Source organism: Theobroma umbraticum, unplaced genomic scaffold (genome assembly GCF_002168275.2).
Source record: "Theobroma umbraticum cultivar Fairchild unplaced genomic scaffold, ASM216827v3 scaffold_12.1, whole genome shotgun sequence".
NCBI lineage: Eukaryota > Viridiplantae > Streptophyta > Magnoliopsida > Malvales > Malvaceae > Theobroma > Theobroma umbraticum.
The window spans coordinates 3135605-3149535 of NW_018397269.1; the positions used below are offsets into that span (position 1 = coordinate 3135605).

The 13931-nt window shown below is 31.9% G+C and overlaps 1 protein-coding gene across 2 annotated transcripts; it reads left to right on the plus strand.

Annotated features, from left to right (window-relative positions):
• Positions 1-2444: 2444 nt before the first annotated feature.
• Positions 2445-8770, plus strand: LOC110425811 (zinc ion binding protein). 2 transcript variants are annotated; one of them, XM_021440854.2, is made up of 7 exons: positions 2445-2842; positions 3213-3450; positions 3536-3681; positions 5938-6028; positions 6119-6265; positions 8039-8188; positions 8267-8770. In XM_021440854.2, the coding sequence occupies exons 1-7, from the start codon at positions 2595-2597 to the stop codon at positions 8348-8350; spliced, it is 1104 nt and encodes a 367-aa protein (XP_021296529.1). In that variant the 5' UTR covers positions 2445-2594; the 3' UTR covers positions 8351-8770. The 2 variants fall into 2 exon arrangements, with proteins under 2 accessions (XP_021296529.1, XP_021296530.1); XM_021440855.2 differs by having other exon boundaries at positions 5941-6028.
• Positions 8771-13931: the final 5161 nt, after the last annotated feature.

A 13931-nucleotide genomic window follows, 5' to 3' on the forward strand; every position in this document is an offset into this window, starting at 1 on the left:
TTTATTCTTTAATTTTAATTTTGATAATTATGAAGCCAGTTTGATGCTTCCATAACTCTAAATGGATGGTCAAGATTGATTCAAAGATGTTTCATGTCGATTAAACTTTTGAGGTAAGAGTTTTAATAAAAAGAGAACAAATTGGAAGAAAATAAAAGAACGTACTTTTTCTTCAAAAAGTTTGAGCTGTCATTTTTCTTCTTCTCCTCCAAGCTTTTCTAAAGAAAAGAGAGACAAAATTAGTTGCCATCTTATAGTCTTGCATTCCACACCTTGTCCACTTAAGGTTCAAATTGAAAGTATTCTTAAAGAATAAGTCCTTTTTAGTAGTGCTACAAGCACCTGTACAACGTAATTAAAGGAACATAAATGTAAAATGTTTGGTTCATAGTCTAAAACCAACTACAAGGGAGATAGCATGTGGCTAATGGTAGGGTGCATACTAATTAGTGCTAGCGCGTGCAAAACAACCTAACCTCACGCTGAATAGTTAGGCTTTGTCCTTAATAAAAAAGTATAAGTGATAATTTGAATGTATTTAATTAGGGATTTTGCCAATCCATTTTAAGTATGAATATGTGGAACCGGGTGCTCAACCTTGATTCTTAGTAAAGCACAATATGGATCAAAACGCTTTGATGTAAATTCACTAGTATTATCCATTTTTATGCTCTTAATTGCATAATCAAGGAAGTGTGCCCAAAGCTTTATAATCTATGCAAGTAAACATTCAAAGGTGACATTGCATACAGACAATAGGCAAACATGAGACCATCTACAAGATGCATCTATTAATATCATAAAATATCAAAATGACTCACTTGCCGATTGTATTGGTCCGCAAATATAACCTTGAACACTTTGCAAGAATGAAAAAGATTTAGAATCAACCTTTGTCGTAGAAGGTTTAGTAGTGAGCTTTCTTTGTGAACAAGTTTCACAAGTATAATCTTTGAACAACAAAATCTTTTTAATCCTTTAAAGGGTGTTTTTAGTATTGTGGGCTATCCTACGTATTATCATCGCTCCCGAGTGACCTAAATGATCATACCAAAGTTCAAACTCATGGGGATTTATCAATCTTTAGGACATGGTAGCGTAAGATTCAACAACTCTAATAGTAAAGCTTCCAACTCCTCATGGATGGTGTTCTGGCCCATCTTATAAAAGGTGATGTAGATACATTCCTTATTTTACCCATAAGTTGTCTTAAGACAATACGTATTACAGCGTACATCTTTGAAGTTAAGTAGATTTCTTTTCGATCTATTGTTTAGTAATGTATCGTCAATATGCAAGGTGGGCACTTGGTCTAATGGTAATATTCTCACTTAGGGTGTGATCATAAAGATTTAGGCAAAAGTAATACTAAAATGGGTGACCTCTTGGGAAGTCCTCGTGTTGATAACAAGTTGTAAAAGAAATAATAGAAATAGGAAGACAAAACTCGTGCTGATAACATGTTGTAAAAGAAATAATAAAAATAAGAAGAAAAAAGAGATATTGAGAGAATGCTTGTATGTATTACTGAAGCAATGCTTGAAATGAAAAATAATTATGATACAAATGAGGGTGGGGTGATCCTTTATTTATGGTTGAAGCCCTTTACAGATCAATAGTTATCACAATTTCCTATTAAGATATATTTTTAAATTATATTATCTTCTTGATAAATCTCATATTATCTCTTAGATAATATCCACATATAGATAAATCTTGAAATATTTAAAATGTGGATAATACATTTATTTTTTATCAAATTTACTCTAATTTGAATTGATCTAATGTGGTGTGATATGTTCATATTCCATAATAATATTTTAATATTTGTCTTTTATTAAAATGTTAATTTTGGATGTGATTCTTAGCTTTTATATCACTTTAAAATAAAATTTGCAAAGTTAAAAAATAGAATATCACAATTCTAAAATTGTGTGCCATTTAAAAAGTGAACATATAGTTAAATGTAATTGATTGATGAAACTAATATGAAAATGGTAAGTATATATATATATATATATGTGTGTGTGTGTGTGTGTGTGTGTGTGTATGTGTGTGTGTGGGTTTTTATTTTAAATTTTAATTTAAATATAAATTAATAACAAATAAATTAATATTTAAATTAAAAGACAATCTAAATATGAAATCAAAATATCTCAAATAATGAATTTTTTTAATTCGTTCAACCAATTAATTTACTAATCTTTTATTGAAGAAATAATAAATGAGTGATACATTTACTTTAAACAACTCAATTTTGATATAATCTAAAATTTAAACTCTAAAAATTTTTTAAAAGAAATATCATTATCTTGTCCCCAAGTGGGCGTAAAAATTACTTCATGGGGTTTTCTAGAAATAAGAGAAAATGTAGGGGTTTCATATTAAAGGAAACTATAAATTATATAACAACAGATCGTTTCTGTTCCCAAGAGGATGAGCCGTTGAAGTGAATACGCGTTGCAGAAGACAACGGGAGCCATAGAAACAAAGCAAGGATCGAAACGACGTCATTTTCGTCTCCAATCCAAATATATTTAGCCTTCGAAACTCCTTCCTCCTCTGCTTCCAATCTTTCTTCTTATAGAGAGAGGATGACCACCCCTGTTTGCCCATTCGTCAAAGCGGCTCGACCGGACGACGCTGGTTCTGCCAAAAAAGCCGCCACCGGCGGCAGCGAAGCGGCAAGGAAAGACTCCGGCGACACCGCTACCGTGTCTCCCAAATGTCCCTTTGGTTACGATTCCAACAACTTCAAGCTTGGTCCTCTCAGTTGTATGATCTGCCAAGCTCTTCTCTTTGACTCCACCAAATGCATCCCTTGTTCTCATCTCTTTTGCAAGTAATAATCAATTTTCCCCTTGTTGCTTTCGCTAAAAATTTTGGGTATTTATTACTTCACGGTTTTTTTTTTCTGTTTTCGATGATAATTCTTTAATGGGGTTTTCTTAATCGACTGTTTTATGCTGCGTCTTTATCCTTGATGGGTTTTCTTAGTTGATGGCCTTTTTTGCTGCTTTTTTTTTCTCATTTTAATTCATCGATGCATTTTTCTTGTTTGACTGTGTTTTGTTTCTTTTTTTGTGACAATCTTTTTTTTGTGGGTTTTTTTTTCTTATTTGACCTTTTTTTTATGGTAATAAATCGTTTTATGTGCTTGGCGTAATTGACCCTTTTTTGCTTATTTGTGATAAATTTTTTATTCTTTTTAGAGTGTGTATATCACGGTTTAAGGATTGCCCATTATGTGGAGCTGACATAGAGAAATTGGAACCTGACACCAATCTTCAAAGCATAGTGGATCGATTTATCGAAGGGCATGCTAGGATCAAGAGGGCTCATGTTGACACCAATGGAGAAGGAGAGCAAGTTCTGAATGAGGATAAAAAGGTAATTTATGAGGATGTCTCATTGGACAGAGGTGCTTTCTTGGTGCAACAGGCCATGAGGGTAAGTTACCTGCTCCTTGCTTTATTTCCTTATTTCTAGTAGCTATTTGGGTTTTGTGAAATAAGTTTCTGCGTGCTTTGTATAGGCATTTCGTGCTCAAAATATAGAAAGTGCTAAATCTAGACTCAGTATGTGTGCGGAAGACATTCGAGATCAATTAGATAAAGTGGGCAACACATCAGAGTTGTGCTCACAGCTTGGGGCAGTTCTTGGTATGCTTGGTGATAGCTGGTATGTTTCCACACGCACTCCTCTCTTCTATTGATTAAATATATTTATTTGCACTCTCCTGTATGTACACACATGTCGTTTTCAATTTAGCTGATGTTGTCTGCAGAGACTGTTGGTTTTTAATTTTGATAGACAACAAGAGCACAATCAGGTTTTATTAAGTGTTTAATGGTTAGCCAAATTATTTTGGAGTCTTTGAGGTTATATTAGCATCAGTGTTTGTTTTTAACTTTTTGCATCTAGAATTGCAAGATTGAAAATTTCTGTTACTAAATGTGCATTTAAGGTTTTAAGATGTTTAAACTGTGCCAATGTGATTTAAAAGATAATACCCTATTGTTAAGGGAAAAGGGTAGATCATAGACTTTTATAAAGGTTGTCAGGGTGTAAGGTGGTAGACAATGCACGTCAGCTATGAGTTTGCAATTTGTGACTGAAAATGTTAAGGGGCAAGAATGCACTGCCAAGTTTTGAATAAACATGGGCTAGAGGATTGTGGTTTGGGTCAAGGCCCTAGGTTAGGTATGCATTTTCATTTTAAGTGATAAGCTTGGATTGGTAGAACACTTCTGTTCTTCTTCTTCTTCTTCTTCTTCTTTGAAACCTAGTTGTTTTAAAATTTTGTTGGGTTTGTGAGAGCTTTAAGGTTGAGCTGGAGTGAGCTTGGCTTTGGTTTGGGGACTAAGTTAGACCTTTGAGATTGGTTTTCAAGAGGTCTTTTAGTTATAGCCTATTCTGTTCTAGCAGGTGTATTAGTTGTTGTAATGCTGTTCAGACCACTCTAGGGTACTGTTTGCAGCACTGCAGAGAAGCATTAATGTTTTGAATCAAGAACCGTGCGCGCATGGTAGATTTCTTTTGAGTCTTACTTTTTTTTTGAATTCTTATGGCGTCTCTATGCTATGTTGATAGTTTATATTCATTGGTGCATCAGTTTATGTCTGAGGGTCAAGAAAAATTGTTAATCAGGATTGGTCACTGAGAATTGTCTAAGTTTATCCAATTATGCTGTATCTGTTTATCCAATCATTTAATATGGGCTTTTATTACTGCTATATCTGTTTATCCAATTATGCTAAGGAACCTGGTTTAGGACTTTTGGCCATATTCTTTTTATTTGACATTAGGAAGTGGTGTCAGGGGATTTTAGACAGTGGTTAAATCTGCATGTGATGTGTTACTGATGGTTGTTTTAGAGAGAACATAAGAATATAGATGTTTTTCGTCAAATCTGGCTAACCATTTGGATGTTGATTGTTGGACTTCAATATTGCACCGCAGTCCAGTTGATCAACGGATTAAATGTTCTACATGGGCTCAATTGGCAACAGTGATATATGGGCCATGATTCAATGATTTAACTGTTATTTGCTGCAAAGCCCATGGCTACTCCCTGTCTATTGGACTCAGTAGTGAGTGTGAGTGTTGGAAACGGTATGTGTCCAACATGGATATATTCAATTATTTCTAAGTTCTTCCTTATATTTGGAGGGTTGGACGTTCATACCCACGTCCAATGGATGTGTCAGACTCAAGTACTGCTTGGAAAATGAATAGTCAGAGCAACATAACTCCTGGTATAGATGTTAGAAATGAGTATTGTTTGAGATAGGATCATGTGTGCTGTTGCTATACTGCTGTTAATTGAAGCTAAAGCTTCTGCAGTCTTAAACGCATAAGATAATGTTGGTTGTGCCTGATTTGGTCTGGGTTTCTTTATTTCCTATTTCTGTTTTTATGTTTTTGAGCTTTGCCTCATTTTAGAAACATAACCAATGAACTAATTAAAGAACTAGTAATAAAAGATTAATAACACAAAAATTTCCTTGGTCTAGACTGCAGACAGGGATATTGTTCTTGTCCTGAGAATTGCATTCAGCTCTAAAAAATAATAATTTTGTGGACAAGTTGGTTGAAGTGTTTGAGCTTTGGTAAGAGTTTGGAGTTTCCATCTGTGTTATAGTTTTATTTATACTGGATTAGTTATCTGGTAGGATTTTTGGTTTGTGTAAGTTTTAAGTTGTTATCATTTTCTTGAAATAAGTAATTGAAGTTATATTAGTTTGCTATGCTTATTATAATCTTGTTTATGAAGAGAAAAAACAAACGGATCTTTAATGTGAAGATTGGTCTCATTTAAAACATGATGTGGAAAACTTAGAGGAGAAGAATCAGTGAAATAACCTTATTGGGAACAAGAACTCTTTGTACTTGTGATGCAAATGTTTGAGTAAATCTAAGCATTTAAGGTTCTAGCAGTCGAGCAATGGGAGATGCTGGTGCTGCAATCAATTATTTTGAGGAGAGTGTTGAGTTCCTTACAAAATTGCCAACAGATGATTTGGAGGTTATTGCCCTGTAAACTTTGCTTTGTCATATTGCCTTTATATTCTTCACTAATGAGTCACCATGATCATTTCGAACCTACTTTCTACAGATCACACATACACTATCTGTTTCACTTAATAAAATTGGAGATCTTAAGTATTATGATGGAGATCTGCAAGCTGCAAGGTCTTACTACTTTCGCTCTTTGGGTGTCCGCCGTGATGTTATCAAGCATAATCCTGGTATTTCTTCTCAGGTAGCAATTTGGTTTTTCTTTTCCTCGTCATTTTTTTGCTTCTTTTTAGCTTAGCCTGATATTATCATCACAGTCTCTGTTATGAATGTGTTTATGCATGAATCATATTATGTCTTCTAATGACATGTATCTTTTATCATTAATATTTGAATTTCAGTTTTCACTATATTCAAAACCGACTAAAACTTAACCCCTTTGTTGATCTGAAATATTGCGTTTGGATATGTACAACTTAATTGAATCAAAGACATTGATAGCAAAAAGTGTACTTTCCTGGTCTCTTATGGATTCTCTCAAGTTTATCTAGTGAGGTCTACAATTGTATCTTGGCATTGTAGTGCTATCAAAATGGTATTCAATGAGATGCTTGTGACATGCAGTATTTGTATAGATCTAAATTGCGCTGTCAAGTGACAGTTAATCAGGTGGATCAATTGAACTGGTCCACTAATTTCTTGAAGGTTTTAGCATACATTCTATAATTTTTGGTAGGAATTCTTAGAGATGTTTCCTGAGTAGTAGGGACATTATATTGCAGCCATGGTGGATTAAGTATTCTTTTTCTCTTTTTGTACCGCAATTGTGTACAAAAAGGAAAATTGCATACATAGTTTTGTGATTAGTAACTATAAAAGTTCCATTTGGAGGGATGGCTTTGTAATTTCTTGCTACTTTTACCAATCAGCCTATCTACACTTTAAAATTTGAATGTTCACCCAATCTACATTTCAATTGAAAATAAATAGCCTATCTGCACTTTAAAAAATGTGTGCTAAAACTTTTACCCCTTGATATGCAAATGGGTTGGGCCTCCTGTCTGTTGAGCTAGTTGGATAGCCTGCTTGGGCTGCTGACCTGCCTGATTGTTAACCAATACCTATTTACCTGTGACACAATACCTATTTATTAGCTTCATTGTTACTTACATCAAACTTTCACTTTGTAAGAAATAAATCTTGGACCCTCCATAGTTTCTGTCAGTTCCTGTCAATCAAATCCTCCACCTTCATTTTTTTTTTTGGTGCCACACAGGAATTTCTCACATTATACAGTTTCAGCCAATGTTCTGCTAATAGATTCCTATCAGATTAAACTGTAATGCAACAATTAACACTAAGCCCCTCTTCATAATCATAAACTCTAAAAAACCCTAATTAGCAGGTCCTGAGGTGTAGGGATTGGTAAAAGAGAGCAGGTTATGCCTCCACAGGACCTGTGAGAAATATGCAGTTTCTTTTTTACATTTTTTTTAATGTTTCCTGAAAGACAACGTATTAACAAAATATTGCCAAGAGTCGTGGTATAAGTGCCTTCCTGGTGCGTATACCTGATACATGGCTGGTGTGTTGGCTTGCCGTTAAGGTGGCTTTAGCTGTGTCTGCTGACCTGTTGCCAGTTGCTTTTAGGGCAGAGGATGCATACTAATAATTAATTTTTAAATGTTGGGCCTAAGGATTCAAAATGAATTAACAGAGGCTTCGCTCAGGGTTGTCCCCTCGCCCTTTTCTTTCTGGCTGGTCTAAATGTAACCTGAGAAAGGAAAACAAATCCGAATGATTTAAACTTTGTTAAAGTTTTTGTGACAACCAATGCTTGTGAAACAAAATAGAGTAGGTAGTTCTTATTAAATATGAAACTAGATCAGAATGGTATGTGTTTGCAATTGAAATCCATTCTAGTGCTGGAGAAGCTTCGTTGTTCTTCCGATATAGATGCTTTTGTTGGTATTGAAGCGTGTAGCATTGTTTTTGTCCTGTTGATTTTGTATTTCAGATTCTGGATGTAGCTGTTTCCCTCGCTAAAGTTGCGGATGTGGACATAACTCTCGGAAAAGAGGATGTGGCTGTTGATGGATTTCAAGAAGCCATAACATTGTTAGAATCTTTGACTTTGAAATCTGAGGAAGCTGGTCTCGAGCCTCGGGTAAGTTTTCCTTAGATACAGCTATGAGGCTAGTTTTATCTCTTGGAAAATGATTTCTCATTTTCTTTTCACTTGCAGCGTCTTTCGGTGCTGGAATTCCTAAAAACTCAACTCGCTGAGAAACAATCAGAGGCAACTGTGAGTTCGGTGCCCCCTCGATGAAAAAAAATGTGAACTGAAATAAAGGAGCCTATTTCTGTACATACACTAGCTTCGGGTTGCCAGGTAATGAATTCAATTTAGGAAGAGATGATCCATGGAGGATTAAGATGTGCCAGAGTTGTGAATATTTTGGTTAGTCCTTGGAACATGAGTGATAGACAATCATGCTTTACGTTTATCTGCAAAATCTTCAGCCAACAGCTATATGTAATCTTAAAATAAGAGGCAGACAGCACCACCTTTTAGCACAAGTCAAGGTCTCACTTTTTCTTTGTGTTTTTCCCAGTTCCTTTTAAATGTGTTAATGAGGATGTGACCATGATGGGATAATGTCATACCAATTACCTACTAGATTTTAGCAACAATGCGGTCATGTTAACATCTTCTACATAAATGCAAGCTGTTTTCTTTCCTTTTTAATTTATTTTTTATGGTAATTGCTCATAAAATAAAAAATATATATCATAATGTTTTAAAAAGCTATTGAATTATTTAATAAAATTCAAATAAAATTTTATTTTACTATTGCATTCACTTTTATTTTAAATCAAGTAAAAAAAATTTAAAGTATAATATTTAAAAAAGTTTTTAAATTATCTTAAAAAATTTAGATGAGTTTTTATATTTTTATTATATTTATTGAAGTTTTTGTATTTTTATTTTAAATTAAATAAATCTTTATTCTTAATTATCGATTTAATTAAAATGTCATTTGATTAAGTGTGATGTTAACTTGGCATGTTATCATATCATAATTGATAATAATATAGTATGTTGATATATCATAATTATTAATGATATAATATATTAATTTGATATGATTACATGATATTTTTTCACCCTCTACATCAATACTACGTGGATATAAAATGATAAGGAAAATTTTGATTAATGTTAATTAGTTAATTATTAATCATAAGAGTTTATTTAATTTAAAATAAAAATATAGGGATTTGATTGAATACAATAAGAGAAAAAAACTTTATTTGAGTTTGCTAGAATAATTTAAAGATTTTTTTTAACACTATATCTTTATTTTTAAGATAAAATACTTTCATTTCTCTAAATTTTAATCAAAATTTTAAGTAGATCCATTAATTTAGGAAATGGACGCTACTATCATTAACAGAGATTATGAAAAAATTAAAATGTTTTTTTTTATAAAATTAAAAAATTATTATTATATATTGTTTTAAAAAATTACAAAAAATCGAGAGTATTAATCAATGCTCCTCAGCCTCCCAAAAAAGGGGAGCATCAAATCGGGCTACCCAAAGGAGCTTTGGTGCTCTCCAAATGGGGAGTTTTTTTTTTAATTAATAAAATTATATAATAGTAAATTTAAAAATTAATCAATAGTAAAATTATTTTTGTACTTTTGTCATGTCATCAAATTGATAGAAATAGTTGATTAACAACTAAATTTATATTTATAATAAAAAATATTTTTTGAGATAGAGTATCTATTTTGAAAACTAATGAATCTGTATTTTTTATCAAAACTTAAAAAAGGATGGTTATTTTACATTTATTTTTATATTGATACTTGTGATATCGGTTATTTTATTTTGTCATCTTAATTAATTAGCTTGGTTTATTATCTTGTGATTATTTGAGCGTTATGTCTAAATTTTATATAAAGTATAAGTTTTGATCCTTGTCTGATAAACAAAATTATCACAATGATATGAGAATTTAGAAAATTTATTTTTTGTACATAAAGAATCTAATAGGTTCATTTTAGATAGAATTAACTCTTAATTAACAAAAAAAAAAACTCAGATGGCTATGGATATCGTATTATTGATTTGAATATAATACAAGTTTCTTCAAAACTGTTGATTTATTTTCAGATAGGGTAATTTGTAGAAATTAATTTCTTATTTGTTATTTATAAACCTTTCAAAATTTTATTTTTTTAATAATTTATTATTCTAATATTATCATTGTCATTTTTTTTATCATTTTATAATTCAATCATTTTATTGTTTATTACCTGAATGACTCATTGTTTATTTTTTTTATTATTATGATTTCAAATAATGATTCATTGAATTGAGAGAAAATTTATGACACTCCCAACACTTTGGTGGGATCTTAATTTATACATAAAGAATCTAGTCAATCCATATTGAGAAAAACTAACTCTCAAGCTGAGAAAAGAAAAAAAAAAACTCAAATGGCTAACGACGTCGTATTGCTGGTTTGAATATGGTAAAAGTTTCTATCAAAACTTTTGCCTAATTTTCAGATAGGGTGATTTGTAAAAATTGATTTCTTCTTTATTATTTATCCTTTCATTATATTACATTTTAAAAACCTTTCAAAACTTTATTATCATTTTTTAATAATTTATTATTCTATTATTATCATTATCATCACTTATTTTTTTTATCCTTTATAACTCAATCATTTTATAGCTTATTATCTGATTGATTCATTATTTATTTTTATTCCTTTTTTACTTCCTTTTTATTTCTTTATTTTTTATTATTATCATTTTAAATAATGATTAATTTTATTAGTATCATTTTAAATAATACTTCTTTATTATCATTTTTATTATTATCATTATCTGTTGATTTTGTATTGCAGATTCTAGGTGTAGCTGTTTAGTTGCAGATGCGCACAGAATTCTTGGAAAAGAGGATGTCGCTGTTGATGGATTTTAAGAAGCCATGAAGTTTTAGAATCTTTGACTTTGAAATCTGAAGAAGCTGGTCTCGAGCTTTCTTTGACATAGCTATGGGGCTAGTTTTTCTCTTGGAAAGTGGTTCCTCATCTGCATTGCACTTGCAGCGTCTTCCAGTGCTGGAATTCCTCAAAACTCAACCCGCCGAGAACCAATTAGAGGCAACTGTGAGTTCAGTGCCCTCCCAATGAAAACCTGTGAACTTCATAAAGGAGCCGGTTTCTGTACATAGACAAGCTTAAGGTTGCCAAGTAATGAATTCAGTTTAGGAAGAGATGATCCATGGAAGATTATGTTGTGCCAGAGTTGTGAAATTTGTAGGTAGTCCTTGGAACACGAGTGATAGCCAACCATGCTTTACATTTTATCTGCTAAATCTTACTTTCTGCTTGAGTTGCTTGAGTGATAAGACTTCATGTTGAGTTGGTTGCAAAGAGTATCAGTAGCAGGTCTATATGATGCGGTTTCAATTTGTTTGTTGTTGTTTCCTTGCATTGTAATAAAAAAGAGAGTTGTAATATAATTAAAAAATCAATATATATAGCACAATTCAAGAAAGACATCTTAAGATAAAGAATTTCATACTTGGAGAAAGCCTATGATCCGCTTGAAGTACTGGAAGAAATTGGTCTCCCATCTGCTTGGGTGAAACTTATAATGTTCATTGTTAAAACACCTACTTTCTCTTTTATTTGGAACAGTACTCCAACAAGAGGAATCCAACAGGGTGATCCACTGGTTCGCTACTTGGAGAATGCTGTAAATATGGGGAGATGGAAACTGCTCCAATTAACTAGAAGAGGCCTTACTCTCTCTCATGTTTGTTTCTTAGATGATCTAATGTTATTTGGAGCTGCCTCAATAAAACAAGTGAATGTTTTTTTGCAAGGCTTAGGGACAAAAGGTTAGCCTCGCTAAATCAAGAATACTGTTTTCTTCTAATGTGTGTAGTGCAAGAGTGAATTTTACTAAGTAATACTACCAAGATCCCTTTGACAATGGATTTTGGGAAGAGTTCTCGGCACACCTATGATCCATGGAGGAATCACAAGGGAAACTTATTCAGAACCGGTTCTCAAAGTTAGACAAAAGCTGGAAAAATAGAATAATAAGAAGAATCTCTTTAGTACAGTCAGTGACTAGCACCAGGACATCCTATCTAATGTAGGCATTCTTTTTCCTTGAAAAGCTATTCACTGAACTGAAATTTCATATGGGGTCATGCTGGAAGCTCTAGAAAAATACATGCATTAAATTGGAACAAGCTTTGTGCATCAAAAGAAGATGGGGTTTGCAAATTCGGGATTCCAAGAAATTTATACTAAGATTCGACCTCATGCTCAAACATAAAAATAATCAATAAATTAATACGTACCTTTCAAATTAATGATAAATACTCATAAGTTTAAAAATTACACACCTTGTTTTAGATTTTGTAATCAAGAACCAATTAAATCTAAAATGCTTGTGATGAAGTAAGAAACTTGAAAAGAAAATAAAACGATCTAAAATCCTGTAACTGAAATATTTGTTTCTTCACCTTTAAGATTAGTCAAATCTTCAGCCATCTAAGTGTTTGACCTCTAACAATAATCTACACAGTGACCAAATAAGACTTTCTTAAAGGTAAGATTTTTTACTTGTGTTAGCAAGTTTTGTTTCTAAAACAAAAAGACCAAAAAATTCTTATCTAATTTTATTTTTGTCAGATAAAGAAAATTATTTTTTTTCTTATTTTATAAAATAGCTGAGAAGTGGTTGGAGGCTTAGAGCTTTTAGTTTGCTAATATAATATATTTATAAATAGCCAAACTAAGTTGTAAGCCTAAATACAACAATTGTATTTTAATTTAATTAAGTCTCTGTGAACTTAATTAATTTTTTACTTTATTTTGGTCTCTTTTAATTAAGTCCAACTTAATTAATTATTCTTATTTAATCCTAATCATGTCATTTAATGTGTGTGACCCATTAGGCTTAACATGTTGGCAATAAATATAAATCTTAATCAAATATCGATTTGATAATTGATTTATATTTATAGATCATAAACGACATCTAGCAAGAAATCATGACCATCCAAATGTTAGAAAGTCAATTATAAAATTTGCCAAAGCTCTTCAGTGATACGCTTCTTAGTGTAATATGGTTTTTTCACCAAAATCTCAGATATGTCGTAAAGCATGGCTCTATGTATACTTATAACATACCATATTAGTTCTCATAATTCATTACTAACCTTATAAATTTAGAAAACTAACTTTCCTTAAATTCATCATGCTTTGGCTAGAGACTTTATACAAGTTAACAAGAATTGAGAACAAGTGAGATACATCCCTTTATAGCACTTGGGGTGATGAATTTTTTCTTAACCATTTATTCACCTTTGCATGCTTCATGGTATACCCAAAAATATCCTGTTCAGACATCTGGTCATTTCTAAACCCATAAGAGTGAAATCAAAATATGTCATTCCCTATACAAGATAACTTGGTGTCTCAAGTTTGAGAACTAGTTACACGACTATTACATGAGAACACTAGTCATAAACACTTAAGTGAAATATCAAATGAAGTTCTCATAATGGGTCATGTTCAGTGAACTTGTTCTTTAACAAGCACCTACACATTATCCTCAAGTATCCCATATACTTCAATATAAATTGTTATACATTATTCAATTATATGGCAATTGGCATATGTCTTCTCGAATTGTGAATCACATCACCTAAATGATATGAATATACATTATTCAAATTTTAGTCCAATCTAAAATCTCTTGGTCTAGTCTTAATTAGATTCACAAATTAGTTAATTATTGGTCAAGCAATCAAAAGCATTAAGAACAAATCTGGATAAGTAAAACTACACCCATTCATGATAAATAAAA

Coding starts and splice junctions, on each gene's coding strand:
- LOC110425811 (XM_021440854.2), top strand. CDS start 2,595: ATGACCACCCCTGTTTGCCCATTCGTCAAAGCGGCTCGACCGGACGAC. Junction 2,843..3,212: donor TGTTCTCATCTCTTTTGCAA/GTAATAATCAAT, acceptor TATTCTTTTTAG/AGTGTGTATATCACGGTTTA. Junction 6,029..6,118: donor TGCCAACAGATGATTTGGAG/GTTATTGCCCTG, acceptor TACTTTCTACAG/ATCACACATACACTATCTGT.